Below are 16,650 nucleotides of genomic sequence, written 5' to 3'. Positions count from 1 at the left end.
GTTTATATATAAATCGATTTAGCCCAGAAAATGTCTACAGTCTTAAAAAGCCCTTGTGAAGCCCTTTTTTTCTTTCTGTAATAAAAATGGCTTACCGGATCCCATAGGGAAAATGACAGCTTCCAGCATTACATCGTCTTGTTAGAATGTGTCATACCTCAAGCAGCAAAAGTCTGCTCACTGTTCCCCCAACTGAAGTTAATTCCTCTCAACAGTCCTGTGTGGAAACAGCCATCGATTTTAGTAACGGTTGCTAAAATCATTTTCCTCTTACAAACAGAAATCTTCATCTCTTTTCTGTTTCAGAGTAAATAGTACATACCAGCACTATTTTAAAATAACAAACTCTTGATTGAATAATAAAAACTACAGCTAAACACTAAAAAACTCTAAGCCATCTCCGTGGAGATGTTGCCTGTACAACGGCAAAGAGAATGACTGGGGAAGGCGGAGCCTAGGAGGGATCATGTGACCAGCTTTGCTGGGCTCTTTGCCATTTCCTGTTGGGGAAGAGAATATCCCACAAGTAAGGATGACGCCGTGGACCGGACACACCTATGTTGGAGAAATAAACAATCTTTATTTTTTTTTTAAAAACGCACCTTTATACTCCCAATGGTTGGGGCACTCACCACCTCATAGACCCAGACAATGCAGAAAATAGTGTCTTCTCTGACAGCCAGCTTGGTCAGGAAAGAGGAAATGAAAGTGAAACCACACCCGGTCACATGGTGCGCAAGTCAGGACCGCCCCTGCTACGAGAAAAAAAGCGCCAAGCTACAAGCTGCGCAACACTCAAAGTGAAAGTAAAAACATGTGTGTTCCAGCCACATAACAAACAGCCTATGAGCCCAATAAAATATCACACATAAAGCAGCATAAAATCAAAGCATCACATTTGATTAATCCCCACTGTTTAATAATCCCCCTCAGGAGATATTAACCCATGATTCTATTAAGATAAAAGGAGCTACACTGTGACCCTGTCTTCCAGTGTTTTCAACATATGTAAAAATTGAAAGTTTCTTACCAGAATCCATGCTGTGGAACAGAAACACAGCCTCTCAAGTGTGACAATCTTGTAGCATCGCTCATTACTTGGACTTGAGTTAGAGAACAAGCAGACAGTGAAATTCCTCAACACTGATTGCTTAGGAGCTGTTAGCAGGTATGGATGGGTTCACGGAAAGACTCTCCCTGCATCTCCAGACTCTAACTTTCATCAATGCTCTCACTGATAGGCTGACAAGACTACTTAAAACTGCAGTCCCATATCGAATGGCAGATTCCCCTGCCTAAGGAACTACTCCGAAATCTTCCACTTCTCTGCCATCCTCCTGTGACGAAAGGCAAAGAATGACTGGGGGATGAGGGAAGTGAGAGAGGTATTTAAGCTTTTGGCTGGGGTGTCTTTTCCTCCTCCTGGTGGCCAGGTTCAGTATTTCCCAACAGTAAGGAATGATGCCGTGGACTCCTTATATTAAGAATGAAAAGTCAGTTAAGAGCCTGATTCCAGTACTTAATGAAGTCTTCATCCTTGAATTAATTTAAAAAAGTAATGACAGACCTTTGAAACAATGCCCAAAAAACTGCCCTCCAGTACTTTTAACATGATGCCCACTTCTACCTCTCTCTGCTTACCACACACAAATGTTTCTCTGCAACTGACTTATGCCTGACCAAGGTATAAATAATTGACCTGTTCTTTTAACAACATATTATATTGATGCACACTGCACAACTGTATGGAAGTTTTTCTGAATTTTTGAAAAATTAACATATATATATATAAATAATAATAATATATATATATATATATATATATATATATATATATATATATATATATATATATATATATATATATATATATATATATAAAAACACTTAAACCATGTAAAATATATTCGAAGAAAGTAACTCAATTGTCAAACAGTTATATGGGGAAGGGAAGAGTTGGCTATGTAATTTGAGGAATCTCAGTTATTTGAACTGTGGATATTTTGAGTATGTCATAATTTAAAAGGGATACCAGATTATTTAATTTTGCTACACTTCTACCAAAATTCCCCATCAGTGCTGTCCTTTTAAATATTTGACACTGCAGCTAACAAACTGGCTTTTGACACTCAAAATATACTTTTGTATGGTGCTGTCTTTCATTTTTTTGTATTACCTTTACCTGTTGCATTAAAAACCAAACCAAAAAAAAACACAACTCTATTTTATTGCCTTATGCTGTGCAAATAACCGTAGAAGTGAGGGTGATTTGGTGAACAAACATCTGTGCTGAAATCAGCATCAACCTTGTTTAACATGCTTATTGGTAAAGTATAAATTAAAGGGATAGGAAAGTCAAAATTAAACTTGCATGATTCCAATAGAGCATGTCATTTTAAGACACTTTTACATTCACTTTTATTTTCAAATGTGCTTTGTTCTCTTGTTATCCCTGGTTGAAAATGAATACACACATATTGTACACTAGTGGGAGCTGCTGCTAATTGGTGCCTGCACACATTGAGGCCCATTTATCAAGCTCCGTATGGAGCTTGTGGGACCGTGTTTCTGGGAGTCTTCAGAACGCTACTCCATAACCCTGTCCGCCTGCTCTGATGAGGCGGACAGGAATCGCCACAATTCAACCCGATCGAGTACGATCAGGTTGATTGACACCTCCCTGCTGGCGGCCCATTGGCCGTGAGTCTGCAGGGGGCGGCATTGCACCAGCAGCGCTTGTGAGCTGCTGGTGCAATGCTGAATACGGAGAGCGTATTGCTCTCCGAATTCAGCGATGTCTGTCGGACCTGATCAGCACTGTCGGATCAGGTCCGACAGACATTTGATAATTCGGCCTCATTGTCTTTTGTGATTGGCTGACTAGATGTGTTCATCTAGCTGTCAGTTGTGCAATGCTGTTCCTTCAGCAAAGGATAACAAGAAAATGAAGCAAATTTGATAGAAGAAGTAAATTGGAAAGTTGTTTAAAATTGTATGTTGTATCCAAATCATGAAATAAAATGTTGGGGTTTCCTGACCCTTTAAATTCAAAGGGACATTGTACACTAGATTATTTCTTTGAATAAATGTTTTGTAGTTGATTATTTTTAAATAACATTGTGCTGATTTTCAGACTCCTAACAAACCCCCAAAGTGTTAGAAGTATACTAATGTATACCTACTCCATCTTGCTCCTGTTTGTGTAAAGGGTCTTTTCATATGCAGGGGAGGTTGGGGGGAGTGTCTGCTATTTTGCTTTCTAGCCCATTTGAGTGGGTGTCCCAGCCTAACCTTTTAAACAGTGCTAAACTGGGAGCTTCTAAGTACATTTTTAAAAAGATTTATACATTTAAAGGGACATTAAACATCTTGCAATTACAAAACAGTTCTGTTGTGTTGCTATAGAATAACATACCAGCCTAGTCTTAACATTTTTAAACAAATTAACAGCCTTTTCACTGCAATTATTTTTCAATAGCCAAATAGCAGACAAGAAGACTAGCCACGGTCATAAAGTTAGTATAAAGCACTCTATTTCGCAGTTGCTATTAGTCAAAGCCAATTAAGCACATATATAAAATAGAGTTAACGTTTAGAAGTGAAGAAATTGCTCGATTTTCAGATCTAAATTACATGAAATGGAGAAAAAATAAATGATAACGGGTATATTGCAAAGTTGTTTCATTACTCATATTTAACCCCTTAGTGACCAGACCACTTTTCCATTTTCTGATCGTTTGGGACCAGTCCTACTTTTACATTTTTGCTGTGTTTGTGTTTAGCTGTAATTTTCCTCTTACTCATTTACTGTACCCACACATATTATATACCATTTTTCTCGCCATTAAATGGACTTTCTAAGGATACCATTATTTTCATCATATCTTATAATTTATTATAATTTTTTTTTTATAAAATACGATGAAAGAATGGAGGGAAAAAAAACACTTTTTCTAACTTTGACCCCAAAATCTTTTCCACATCTGCAACCACCAAAAACCACCCATGCTAAATAGTTTCTAAATTTTGTCCTGAGTTTAGAAATACCCAATGTTTGCATGTTCTTTGCTTTTTTGCAAGTTATAGGGCAATAAATACAAGTAGCACTTTGCTATTTCCAAACTTTTTTTTTTTCTTTTCAAAATTAGCGATAGTTACATTGTAACACTGATATCTGTCAGGAATTCTGAATAACCCTTCACATGTATATATATATATTTTTTAGTAGACAATGCAAAGTAATGATCTAGGCCCATTTTGGTATATTTCATGCCACCATTTCACTGCCAAATGCAATCAAATAAAAGAAATTTGTTTCTCACAAACTTTAGGTTTATCAATTAAATTATTTACAAACAGCTTGTACAATTATGGCACAAATGGTTGTAAATGCTTCTCTGTGATCCCCTTTGTTCAGAAATAGCAGACATATATGGCTTTGGCATTGCTTTTTGGTAATTAGAAGGCCACTAAATGTCGCTGCGCACCACACTTGTATTATGCCCAGCAGTGAAGGGGTTAATTAGGGAGCTTGTAGAGAGCTTGTAGGGTTATTTTTAGCTTTAGTGTAGTGTAGTGTAGTAGACAACCCAAAGTATTGAGCTAGGCCCATTTTGGTATATTTCATGCCACCATTTCACCGCAAAATGCGATCAAATAAAAGATATTTGTTTCTCACAAACTTTTTCTCAAACTTTAGGTTTATCAATTAAATGATTTACAAACAGCTTGTGCAATTATGGCACAAATGGTTGTAAATGCTTCTCTGGGATACCCTTGTTCAGAAATAGCAGACATATATGGCTTTGGCGTTGCTTTTTGGTAATTAGAAGGCTGCTACATGCCGCTGCGCACCACACTTGTATTATGCCCATCAGTTAAGGGGTTAATTAGGTAGCTTGCAGGGTTAATTTTAGCTTTAGTGTAGAGATCAGCCTCCCACCTGACACATCCTACCCCCTGATCCCTCCCTGACCCCCTCAAACAGCTTTGTTTCCTCCCCCTCCCCATAAAGATCACCCCCGTCTTAAGTACTGGCAGAAAGTCTGCTAGTATAAAAATAAAAGGTTTTTTTTTTCTAGCGATTCTGCAGTGTTGGATCCCCCTTAGCCCCCAACCTCCCTGATCCCCCCCAAACAGTTCTCTAGCCCTCCCTCCTCTACCTAGTTGCCACCATCTTGGGTACAGGCAGCTGTCTGCCAGTACCCAGTTTGTTAAAAAAAATACCCTTATTTATAAATAAATAAAAAGAAAATTTTCTGCAGTGTAGCTGCCCCCCTCAGATTCTTACCCCCTCCCAGATCCGTTTCCAAATATGTATTTGCCCCCCTCTCCCTCTATCACTTAGACTTTTCTGTAGTATAGCGGTCCCTGTCCCACCTGCTCCCGCACGTTCCAATCCACCTGAGCTCGCTCTCGTGCACCCGAGTGTGCACCCCCCCCCTCCGCTCCCGGCACCTGGAAGGAAGTGGACCAGCGATAGGCCGCCCACCCGCCTCCCTGCTACAGCTCCCACCCACCAACGATCGGATCGGCACCATCGCTGGCCTATGCAGAGAGGGCCACAGAGTGGCTCTCTCTGCATTGGTGGGGTAAAAAGGGTATTGCAGTGATGCCTCAATATCGAGGCATCACTGCAATACCCTGTAAGCGTCTGGAAGCGATCACGATCGCTTCCAGAGCTTCAAACCCCCAGACACGTCCTTGGTGCTTAGTCGTTAACTGACATCTAAATGAGGACGTGCCTGACACGTCATTGGTCGTTAAGGGGTTAAACATTTTATAAAAAGATCTCAAAGTGTTTACTGTTCCTTTAACCATGCTAAAGACATTTTCGTTTGAAAAAAAGTGAAAGCTTTATACATTTATTAGAGACATTAAACACCTCAAGATATTAATATAAATTGTTTAATTACATGTAGTAAAACAACTTTGCTATATACTTGTATGTACCTGTAATTTAAATATTGTGGGCTTTCCAATTCATGTTAAACATGGAAGTGCAGACACAAGTATATTCCACACAGTCATTGGTTTCACACTCTAGTAAGCCATTTATATCCATTCCTAATTGGCCTAAGCAGAAAAGATAACCTAAGTTACAATATGCCGGCGCCCAGTGCTTTAAAGTCATTAACTTTTTTTTCGATATTTAAACAATTAATGTCATTTAAAAAAAATATTTTACAATCAGATCTCTGGTTAATTTTATAAATGTCCACCAAATGCCCCCAAAATCAAGTGTAATATACTTTATTAAAAAATAAAAATAGTAGCATCTTTCTTTTTTAATAATAATCAGCGCTGCGGAATCTGTTGGCGCTCTACAAATACCTGATGATAATAATAATAATAATAATAAGCAGTTAATATGGTTTAACCCTTTCGTGACAGGGTTAAAGTGCCTACATCGGAACAACTGTTCCGATGTAGACAAATTGAAACTACGCGATCGTGCATACGATCGCGAGATTTCAATTATTGGATCGCATCTGGGGGGCGTCCCTACAATCCTAGGAACGCCCTCCAGACCGCGATTAAATCCCTGAAGCACAGAAGGCTTCAGGACAGCCGTTAGTTATGACGTTCCATTCCGTCATAACGGCTTTAAAGCCCAGTCTAATTATGACGGAATGGAACGGCATAACGGCTTTAAAAGGTTAAAGTTTGCGGGTGTGGGGTGTTAGAAAAGAAAAACAGAACTGAAAAGTGCCTTAACATAGCAGTCTATGGGAACTGTGTGTACCCAGTAAATATATATGTCGATGCTTATTTACATATATATTTCTGTGTTAATATGTGTATATACACATGGTAACACATAAATAACATAATTTATGCTTACCTGATAAATTCCTTTCTTCTGTTGTGTGATCAGTCCACGGGTCATCATTACTTCTGGGATATAACTCCTCCCCAACAGGAAATGCAAGAGGATTCACCCAGCAGAGCTGCATATAGCTCCTCCCCTCTACGTCACTCCCAGTCATTCGACCAAGAATCAACGAGAAAGGAGAAACCAAGGGTGAAGTGGTGACTGGAGTATAATTTAAAAGATATTTACCTGCCTTAAAACAGGGCGGGCCGTGGACTGATCACACAACAGAAGAAAGGAATTTATCAGGTAAGCATAAATTATGTTTTCTTCTGTTATGTGTGATCAGTCCACGGGTCATCATTACTTCTGGGATACCAATACCAAAGCAAAAGTACACGGATGACGGGAGGGATAGGCAGGCTCATTATACAGAAGGAACCACTGCCTGAAGAACCTTTCTCCCAAAAATAGCCTCCGAAGAAGCAAAAGTGTCAAATTTGTAAAATTTGGAAAAAGTATGAAGCGAAGACCAAGTTGCAGCCTTGCAAATCTGTTCAACAGAGGCCTCATTCTTAAAGGCCCAAGTGGAAGCCACAGCTCTAGTATAATGAGCTGTAATTCTTTCAGGAGGCTGCTGTCCAGCAGTCTCATAGGCTAAACGAATTATGCTACGAAGCCAGAAGGAGAGAGAGGTAGCCGAAGCCTTATGACCTCTCCTCTGACCAGAATACACGACAAACAGGGAAGACGTTTGTCGAAAATCCTTAGTTGCCTGCAAGTAGAACTTGAGGGCACGAACTACATCCAGATTGTGTAGAAGACGTTCCTTCTTTGAAGAAGGATTTGGACACAAGGATGGAACAACAATCTCTTGATTGATATTCCTGTTAGTGACTACCTTAGGTAAGAACCCAGGTTTAGTACGCAGAACTACCTTGTCTGAGTGAAAAATCAGATAAGGAGAATCACAATGTAAGGCTGATAACTCAGAGACTCTTCGAGCCGAGGAAATAGCTATTAAAAACAGAACTTTCCAAGATAACAATTTTATATCAATGGAATGAAGGGGTTCAAACGGAACACCCTGTAAAACGTTAAGAACTAAGTTTAAACTCCATGGCGGAGCAACAGTTTTAAACACAGGCTTGATCCTAGCTAAAGCCTGACAAAAGGCCTGGACGTCTGGATTTTCTGACAGACGCCTGTGTAACAAGATGGACAGAGCTGAGATCTGTCCCTTTAATGAGCTAGCCGATAAACCCTTTTCTAAACCTTCTTGTAGAAAGGACAATATCCTAGGAATCCTAACCTTACTCCAGGAGTAACCTTTGGATTCGCACCAGTATAGGTATTTACGCCATATCTTATGGTAAATCCTTCTGGTAACAGGCTTCCTAGCCTGTATCAGGGTATCAATAACCGACTCAGAAAAACCACGTTTTGATAAAATCAAGCGTTCAATTTCCAAGCAGTCAGCTTCAGAGAAGTTAGATTTTGATGTTTGAATGGACCCTGTATCAGAAGGTCCTGTCTTAGAGGTAGAGACCAAGGCGGACAGGATGACATGTCCACTAGATCTGCATACCAAGTCCTGCGTGGCCATGCAGGCGCTATTAGAATCACTGATGCTCTCTCCTGTTTGATTTTGGCAATCAATCGAGGAAGCAGCGGGAAGGGTGGAAACACATAAGCCATCCCGAAGTTCCAAGGTGCTGTCAAGGCATCTATCAGAACCGCTCCCGGATCCCTGGATCTGGACCCGTAGCGAGGAAGTTTGGCGTTCTGGCGAGACGCCATGAGATCTATCTCTGGTTTGCCCCAACGTCGAAGTATTTGGGCAAAGACCTCCGGATGAAGTTCCCACTCCCCCGGATGAAAAGTCTGGCGACTCAAGAAATCCGCCTCCCAGTTCTCCACTCCCGGGATGTGGATTGCTGACAGGTGGCAAGAGTGAGACTCTGCCCAGCGAATTATCTTTGATACTTCCATCATTGCTAGGGAGCTTCTTGTCCCTCCTTGATGGTTGATGTAAGCTACAGTCGTGATGTTGTCCGACTGAAACCTGATGAACCCCCGAGTTTTTAACTGGGGCCAAGCCAGAAGGGCATGGAGAACTGCTCTTAATTCCAGAATGTTTATTGGCAGGAGACTTTCCTCCTGATTCCATTGTCCCTGAGCCTTCAGAGAATTCCAGACAGCGCCCCAACCTAGTAGGCTGGCGTCTGTTGTTACAATTGTCCAGTCCGGCCTGCTGAATGGCATCCCCCTGGACAGATGTGGCCGAGAAAGCCACCATAGAAGAGAGTTTCTGGTCTCTTGATCCAGATTCAGAGTAGGGGACAAGTCTGAGTAATCCCCATTCCACTGACTCAGCATGCACAATTGCAGCGGTCTGAGATGTAGACGTGCAAAGGGTACTATGTCCATTGCTGCTACCATTAAGCCGATCACCTCCATGCATTGAGCTACTGACGGGAGTTGAATGGAATGAAGGACACGGCATGCATTTAGAAGCTTTGTTAATCTGTCTTCTGTCAGATAAATCTTCATTTCTACAGAATCTATAAGAGTCCCCAAGAATGGAACTCTTGTGAGAGGAAAAAGAGAACTCTTCTTTTCGTTCACTTTCCATCCATGCGACCTTAGAAATGCCAGAACTAACTCTGTATGAGACTTGGCAGTTTGAAAGCTTGAAGCTTGTATCAGAATGTCGTCTAGGTACGGAGCTACCGAAATTCCTCGCGGTCTTAGTACCGCCAGAAGGGCACCCAGAACCTTTGTGAAGATTCTTGGAGCCGTAGCCAATCCGAATGGAAGAGCTACAAACTGGTAATGCCTGTCTAAGAAGGCAAACCTTAGATACCGGTAATGATCTTTGTGAATCGGTATGTGAAGGTAAGCATCCTTTAAATCCACTGTGGTCATGTACTGACCCTTTTGGATCATGGGTAAGATTGTCCGAATAGTTTCCATTTTGAACGATGGAACTCTTAGGAATTTGTTTAGGATCTTTAAATCCAAGATTGGCCTGAAAGTTCCCTCTTTTTTGGGAACCACAAACAGGTTTGAGTAAAACCCTTGTCCTTGTTCCGACCGCGGAACCGGATGGATCACTCCCATTAATAACAGATCTTGTACACAGCGTAGAAACGCTTCTTTCTTTATCTGGTTTGTTGACAACCTTGACAGATGAAATCTCCCTCTTGGGGGAGAGAATTTGAAGTCTAGAAGGTATCCCTGAGATATGATCTCTAGCGCCCAGGGATCCTGAACATCTCTTGCCCAGGCCTGGGCGAAGAGAGAGAGTCTGCCCCCCACTAGATCCGGTCCCGGATCGGGGGCCCTCGGTTCATGCTGTCTTTGGGGCAGCAGCAGGTTTCCTGGCCTGCTTGCCCTTGTTCCAGGACTGGTTAGGTTTCCAGCCTTGTCTGTAACGAGCAACAGCTCCTTCCTGTTTTGGTGCAGTGGAAGTTGATGCTGCTCCTGCTTTGAAATTCCGAAAGGGACGAAAATTAGACTGTCTAGCCTTAGCTTTGGCTTTGTCTTGAGGCAGGGCGTGGCCCTTACCTCCTGTAATGTCAGCGATAATTTCTTTCAAACCGGGCCCAAATAAAGTTTGCCCCTTGAAAGGTATATTAAGTAATTTGGACTTAGAAGTTACATCAGCTGACCAGGATTTTAGCCACAGCGCCCTACGTGCCTGAATGGCGAATCCTGAGTTCTTAGCCGTAAGTTTGGTTAAATGTACTACGGCCTCCGAAATGAATGAATTAGCTAGTTTAAGGACTCTAAGCCTGTCCGTAATGTCGTCCAGCGTAGCTGAACTAAGGTTCTCTTCCAGAGACTCAATCCAAAATGCTGCCGCAGCCGTAATCGGCGCGATGCATGCAAGGGGTTGCAATATAAAACCTTGTTGAACAAACATTTTCTTAAGGTAACCCTCTAATTTTTTATCCATTGGATCTGAAAAAGCACAGCTATCCTCCACCGGGATAGTGGTACGCTTAGCTAAAGTAGAAACTGCTCCCTCCACCTTAGGGACCGTTTGCCATAAGTCCCGTGTGGTGGCGTCTATTGGAAACATCTTTCTAAATATTGGAGGGGGTGAGAACGGCACACCGGGTCTATCCCACTCCTTAGTAACAATTTCAGTTAGTCTCTTAGGTATAGGAAAAACGTCAGTACTCGCCGGTACCGCAAAGTATTTATCCAACCTACACAATTTTTCTGGTATTGCAACAGTGTTACAATCATTAAGAGCCGCTAATACACGGAGGTTCTCCAATTTAAATTTAAAATTTGAAATATCTGAATCCAATCTGTTTGGATCAGAACCATCACCCACAGAATGAAGCTCTCCGTCCTCATGTTCTGCAAGCTGTGACGCAGTATCAGACATGGCCCTAGTATTATCAGCGCACTCTGTTCTCACCCCAGAGTGATCACGCTTGCCTCTTAGTTCTGGTAATTTAGCCAAAACTTCAGTCATAACAGTAGCCATATCTTGTAATGTTATCTGTAATGGCCGCCCAGATGTACTAGGCGCCATAATATCACGCACCTCCCGGGCGGGAGATGCAGGTACTGACACGTGAGGCGAGTTAGTCGGCATAACTCTCCCCTCGCTGTTTGGTGAAATTTGTTCAATTTGTACAGATTGGCTTTTATTTAAAGTAGCATCAATACAGTTAGTACATAAATTTCTATTGGGCTCCACCTTGGCATTGGAACAAATGACACAGATATCTTCCTCTGAATCAGACATGTTTAACACACTAGCAATAAACTTGCAACTTGGTTACAATCTTATTTAACAAAAACGTACTGTGCCTCAAAGAGCACTAAACGATTAAATGACAGTTGAAATAATGAACTGAAAGACAGTTATAGCATCAATCCTTAAAAACAACACAACTTTTAGCAAAGGTTTGTTCCCATTAGTAAAGTAACAATAATTAAATTTGAAACATAAAAATTACAGAGCAATGTTTTTAATCACAGTCAATATATAAGTCTCACAGCTCTGCTGAGAGAATCTACCTCCCTCCAAAGAAGTTTGAAGACCCCTGAGATCTGTTAGAGGTGAACCGGATCATGCAGGAAATACAAGAGTAACTGACTGGAATTTTTTGATGCGTAGCAAAGAGCGCCAAAAACGGCCCCTCCCCCTCACACACAGCAGTGAGAGAGAAACGAAACTGTCACAATTAAAACAAGCAACTGCCAAGTGGAAAAATAATGCCCAAATATTTATTCACTCAGTACCTCAGAAAATGCAAACGATTCTACATTCCAGCAAAAACGTTTAACATAATAAATACCTATTAAAAGGTTTAATGTACTTTTAACAGAGTAATTCCGGTGAAATACCATCCCCAGAATACTGAAGTGTAGAGTATACATACATGTCATTATAACGGTATGGCAGGATTTTCTCATCAATTCCATTCAGAAAATAAAAACTGCTACATACCTCAATGCAGATTCATCTGCCCGCTGTCCCCTGATCTGAAGCTTTTACCTCCCTCAGATGGCCGAGAAACAGCAATATGATCTTAACTACTCCGGTTAAAATCATAGTAAAAACTCTGGTAGATTCTTCTTCAAACTCTGCCAGAGAGGCAATAACACGCTCCGGTGCTATTGTAAAATAACAAACTTTTGATTGAAGTTATAAAAACTAAGTATAATCACCATAGTCCTCTCACACATCCTATCTAGTTGCTGGGTGCAAGAGAATGACTGGGAGTGACGTAGAGGGGAGGAGCTATATGCAGCTCTGCTGGGTGAATCCTCTTGCATTTCCTGTTGGGGAGGAGTTATATCCCAGAAGTAATGATGACCCGTGGACTGATCACACATAACAGAAGAAATATATGTATATAGTCATATACATATATATTAACAATTTGCTGCCATCGCTGCGCTAGTTCTCATGCCGTGTCTGACGGCAAGAGAATGAGGCTCCCATTGGAACCTATAAAAGCGTGTACCGGTATTACTAGGTGGAGCGCAAATATCGCTTTTTTAATCTAGCCCTTAGTGTTTAATGTCCCTTTAATGCTTATTGGATGAGAATAAGCTCTTTCAATGGAGAGGTACATGTCTTTGCAAACCTGATGAGTAAATATTGGCTAATTTACTACAAAAACCTGCATTTTGAAATAAATAAACAATTAAAACTGTAATATGTTTTGACATGGCTTATTTAAAAGGAAAACAATAACTGAGGACTACAACATGCTTTTATAAGTTACCTTCACATACTGGATCTTCATTACTCCATGTTCCATCCGCTGTACATTCTCTATAATTTCTTCTTGCTATCATATACCTAAAGCACATAACAAATAACATTTGTCTTTTTTTTTACAAAGAATTATACTAACTGCATTTAAAAGGACAGTATACAGAAAATTGTTTTTCCCTTAAATAGTAAGTAAATATGCAAAGGTGCTTTCACATATTTATTAGAAGCATTTTTGCAAATTGAAGTATATTGCAAAAAATGCTTATATTTCAAATTGAAATGCACATTTTAGTTTTTGACCAGTCACTTTAATGCATTTTCAATGACTTGTTATACCTGTTGCAGAGTATAAAATGTATGAGAAATTGCATTTCCAGGTTTATCTGTGAAAATAAAATAGCTGGTTTTGTGCTTGGAAACCGCAGCCTATTAAAAACAAAATTTATGCTTACCTGATAAATTTCTTTCTCTTGTGGTGTATCCAGTCCACGGGTTCATCCATTACTTGTGGGATATTCTCCTTCCCAACAGGAAGCTGCAAGAGGACACCCACAGCAGAGCTGTCTATATAGCTCCTCCCCTAACTGCCACCCCCAGTCATTCGACCGAAGGCAAGCAAGAAAAAAGGAGAAACTATAGGGTGCAGTGGTGACTGTAGTTTAAAAATAAAAAACACCTGCCTTAAAGTGACAGAGCGGGCCGTGGACTGGATACACCACAAGAGAAAGAAATTTATCAGGTAAGCATGAATTTTGTTTGCTCTTGTAAGGTGTATCCAGTCCACGGGTTCATCCATTACTTGTGGGATACCAATACCAAAGCTTTAGGACACGGATGAAGGGAGGGACAAGGCAGGAACTTAAACGGAAGGCACCACTGCCTGCAAGACCTTTCTCCCAAAAATAGCCTCAGAGGAAGCAAAAGTATCAAATTTGTAGAATTTAGAAAAAGTATGAAGCGAAGACCAAGTCGCCGCCTTGCAAATCTGTTCAACAGAGGCCTCATTTTTAAAAGCCCATGTGGAAGCTACCGCTCTAGTGGAATGAGCTGTAATTCTTTCAGGAGGCTGCTGGCCAGCAGTCTCATAAGCGAAATGGATTATGCTTCTCAGCCAAAAAGAAAGAGAAGATGCTGAAGCCTTTTGGCCTCTCCTCTGTCCAGAGTAGACAATAAACAATGCAGATGTTTGACGAAAATCCTTAGTAGCTTGTAAATAAAACTTTAAAGCACGAACCACGTCAAGATTGTGTAACAGACGTTCCTTCTTTGAAGAAGGATTAGGACACAGTGACGGAACAACAATCTCCTGATTGATATTCTTATTAGATACCACCTTAGGAAGAAACCCAGGTTTGGTACGCAAAACTACCTTATCTGCATGGAAGATCAGATAAGGGGAATCACACTGTAAGGCAGATAACTCTGAAACTCTTCGAGCCGAAGAGATAGCTACCAAAAACAGAACTTTCCAAGATAAAAGCTTGATATCTATGGAATGCAGAGGTTCAAACGGCACCCCTTGAAGAACTTTAAGAACTAAATTTAAACTCCATGGCGGAGCAACAGGTTTAAACACAGGCTTGATTCTAACGAAAGCCTGACAAAACGCCTGAACGTCTGGAACATCTGCCAGACGCTTGTGCAGAAGAATAGACAGAGCAGAAATCTGTCCCTTTAAGGAACTAGCTGACAATCCCTTCTCCAATCCTTCTTGGAGAAAACAGAATTTATGTTTACCTGATAAATTACTTTCTCCAACGGTGTGTCCGGTCCACGGCGTCATCCTTACTTGTGGGATATTCTCTTCCCCAACAGGAAATGGCAAAGAGCCCAGCAAAGCTGGTCACATGATCCCTCCTAGGCTCCGCCTACCCCAGTCATTCGACCGACGTTAAGGAGGAATATTTGCATAGGAGAAACCATATGGTACCGTGGTGACTGTAGTTAAAGAAAATAAATCATCAGACCTGATTAAAAAAACCAGGGCGGGCCGTGGACCGGACACACCGTTGGAGAAAGTAATTTATCAGGTAAACATAAATTCTGTTTTCTCCAACATAGGTGTGTCCGGTCCACGGCGTCATCCTTACTTGTGGGAACCAATACCAAAGCTTTAGGACACGGATGAAGGGAGGGAGCAAATCAGGTCACCTAAATGGAAGGCACCACGGCTTGCAAAACCTTTCTCCCAAAAATAGCCTCAGAAGAAGCAAAAGTATCAAACTTGTAAAATTTGGTAAAAGTGTGCAGTGAAGACCAAGTCGCTGCCCTACATATCTGATCAACAGAAGCCTCGTTCTTGAAGGCCCATGTGGAAGCCACAGCCCTAGTGGAATGAGCTGTGATTCTTTCGGGAGGCTGCCGTCCGGCAGTCTCGTAAGCCAATCTGATGATGCTTTTAATCCAAAAAGAGAGAGAGGTAGAAGTTGCTTTTTGACCTCTCCTTTTACCGGAATAAACAACAAACAAGGAAGATGTTTGTCTAAAATCCTTTGTAGCATCTAAATAGAATTTTAGAGCGCGAACAACATCCAAATTGTGCAACAAACGTTCCTTCTTTGAAACTGGTTTCGGACACAGAGAAGGTACGATAATCTCCTGGTTAATGTTTTTGTTAGAAACAACTTTTGGAAGAAAACCAGGTTTAGTACGTAAAACCACCTTATCTGCATGGAACACCAGATAAGGAGGAGAACACTGCAGAGCAGATAATTCTGAAACTCTTCTAGCAGAAGAAATTGCAACTAAAAACAAAACTTTCCAAGATAATAACTTAATATCAACGGAATGCAAGGGTTCAAACGGAACCCCCTGAAGAACTGAAAGAACTAAATTGAGACTCCAAGGAGGAGTCAAAGGTTTGTAAACAGGCTTAATTCTAACCAGAGCCTGAACAAAGGCTTGAACATCTGGCACAGCGGCCAGCTTTTTGTGAAGTAACACAGACAAGGCAGAAATCTGTCCCTTCAGGGAACTTGCAGATAATCCTTTTTCCAATCCTTCTTGAAGGAAGGATAGAATCCTAGGAATCCTAACCTTGTCCCAAGGGAATCCTTTAGATTCACACCAACAGATATATTTTTTCCAAATTTTGTGGTAAATCTTTCTAGTTACAGGCTTTCTGGCCTGAACAAGAGTATCGATAACAGAATCTGAGAATCCTCGCTTCGATAAGATCAAGCGTTCAATCTCCAAGCAGTCAGCTGGAGTGAAACCAGATTCGGATGTTCGAACGGACCCTGAACAAGAAGGTCTCGTCTCAAAGGTAGCTTCCAAGGAGGAGCCGATGACATATTCACCAGATCTGCGTACCAAGTCCTGCGTGGCCACGCAGGAGCTATCAAGATCACCGACGCCCTCTCCTGATTGATCCTGGCTACCAGCCTGGGGATGAGAGGAAACGGCGGGAACACATAAGCTAGTTTGAAGGTCCAAGGTGCTACTAGTGCATCCACTAGAGCCGCCTTGGGATCCCTGGATCTGGACCCGTAGCAAGGAACTTTGAAGTTCTGACGAGAGGCCATCAGATCCATGTCTGGAATTCCCCACAGCTGAGTGACTTGAGCAAAGATTTCCGGATGGA

At 41.3% G+C, this 16,650-nt stretch overlaps 1 protein-coding gene across 1 annotated transcript in view; it reads right to left on the bottom strand.

Moving 5' to 3' along the window:
* LOC128653416 (complement component receptor 1-like protein) overlaps window positions 1–16,650 on the bottom strand; it is a 217,719-nt gene that overhangs the window by 92,031 nt on the left and 109,038 nt on the right. Inside the window, exon 6 of the mRNA XM_053706684.1 lies at window positions 13,075–13,151. Within this exon, the coding sequence (XP_053562659.1) occupies window positions 13,075–13,151 (77 nt within the window). The remainder of the gene's footprint in view (window positions 1–13,074; window positions 13,152–16,650) is intronic.

This window comes from Bombina bombina, chromosome 3 (genome assembly GCF_027579735.1).
Source record: "Bombina bombina isolate aBomBom1 chromosome 3, aBomBom1.pri, whole genome shotgun sequence".
Classification (NCBI taxonomy): Eukaryota; Metazoa; Chordata; class Amphibia; order Anura; family Bombinatoridae; genus Bombina; species Bombina bombina.
The sequence above is the reverse complement of the archived record's forward strand: the minus strand, read 5'-3'. Positions and strand labels throughout refer to the sequence as shown.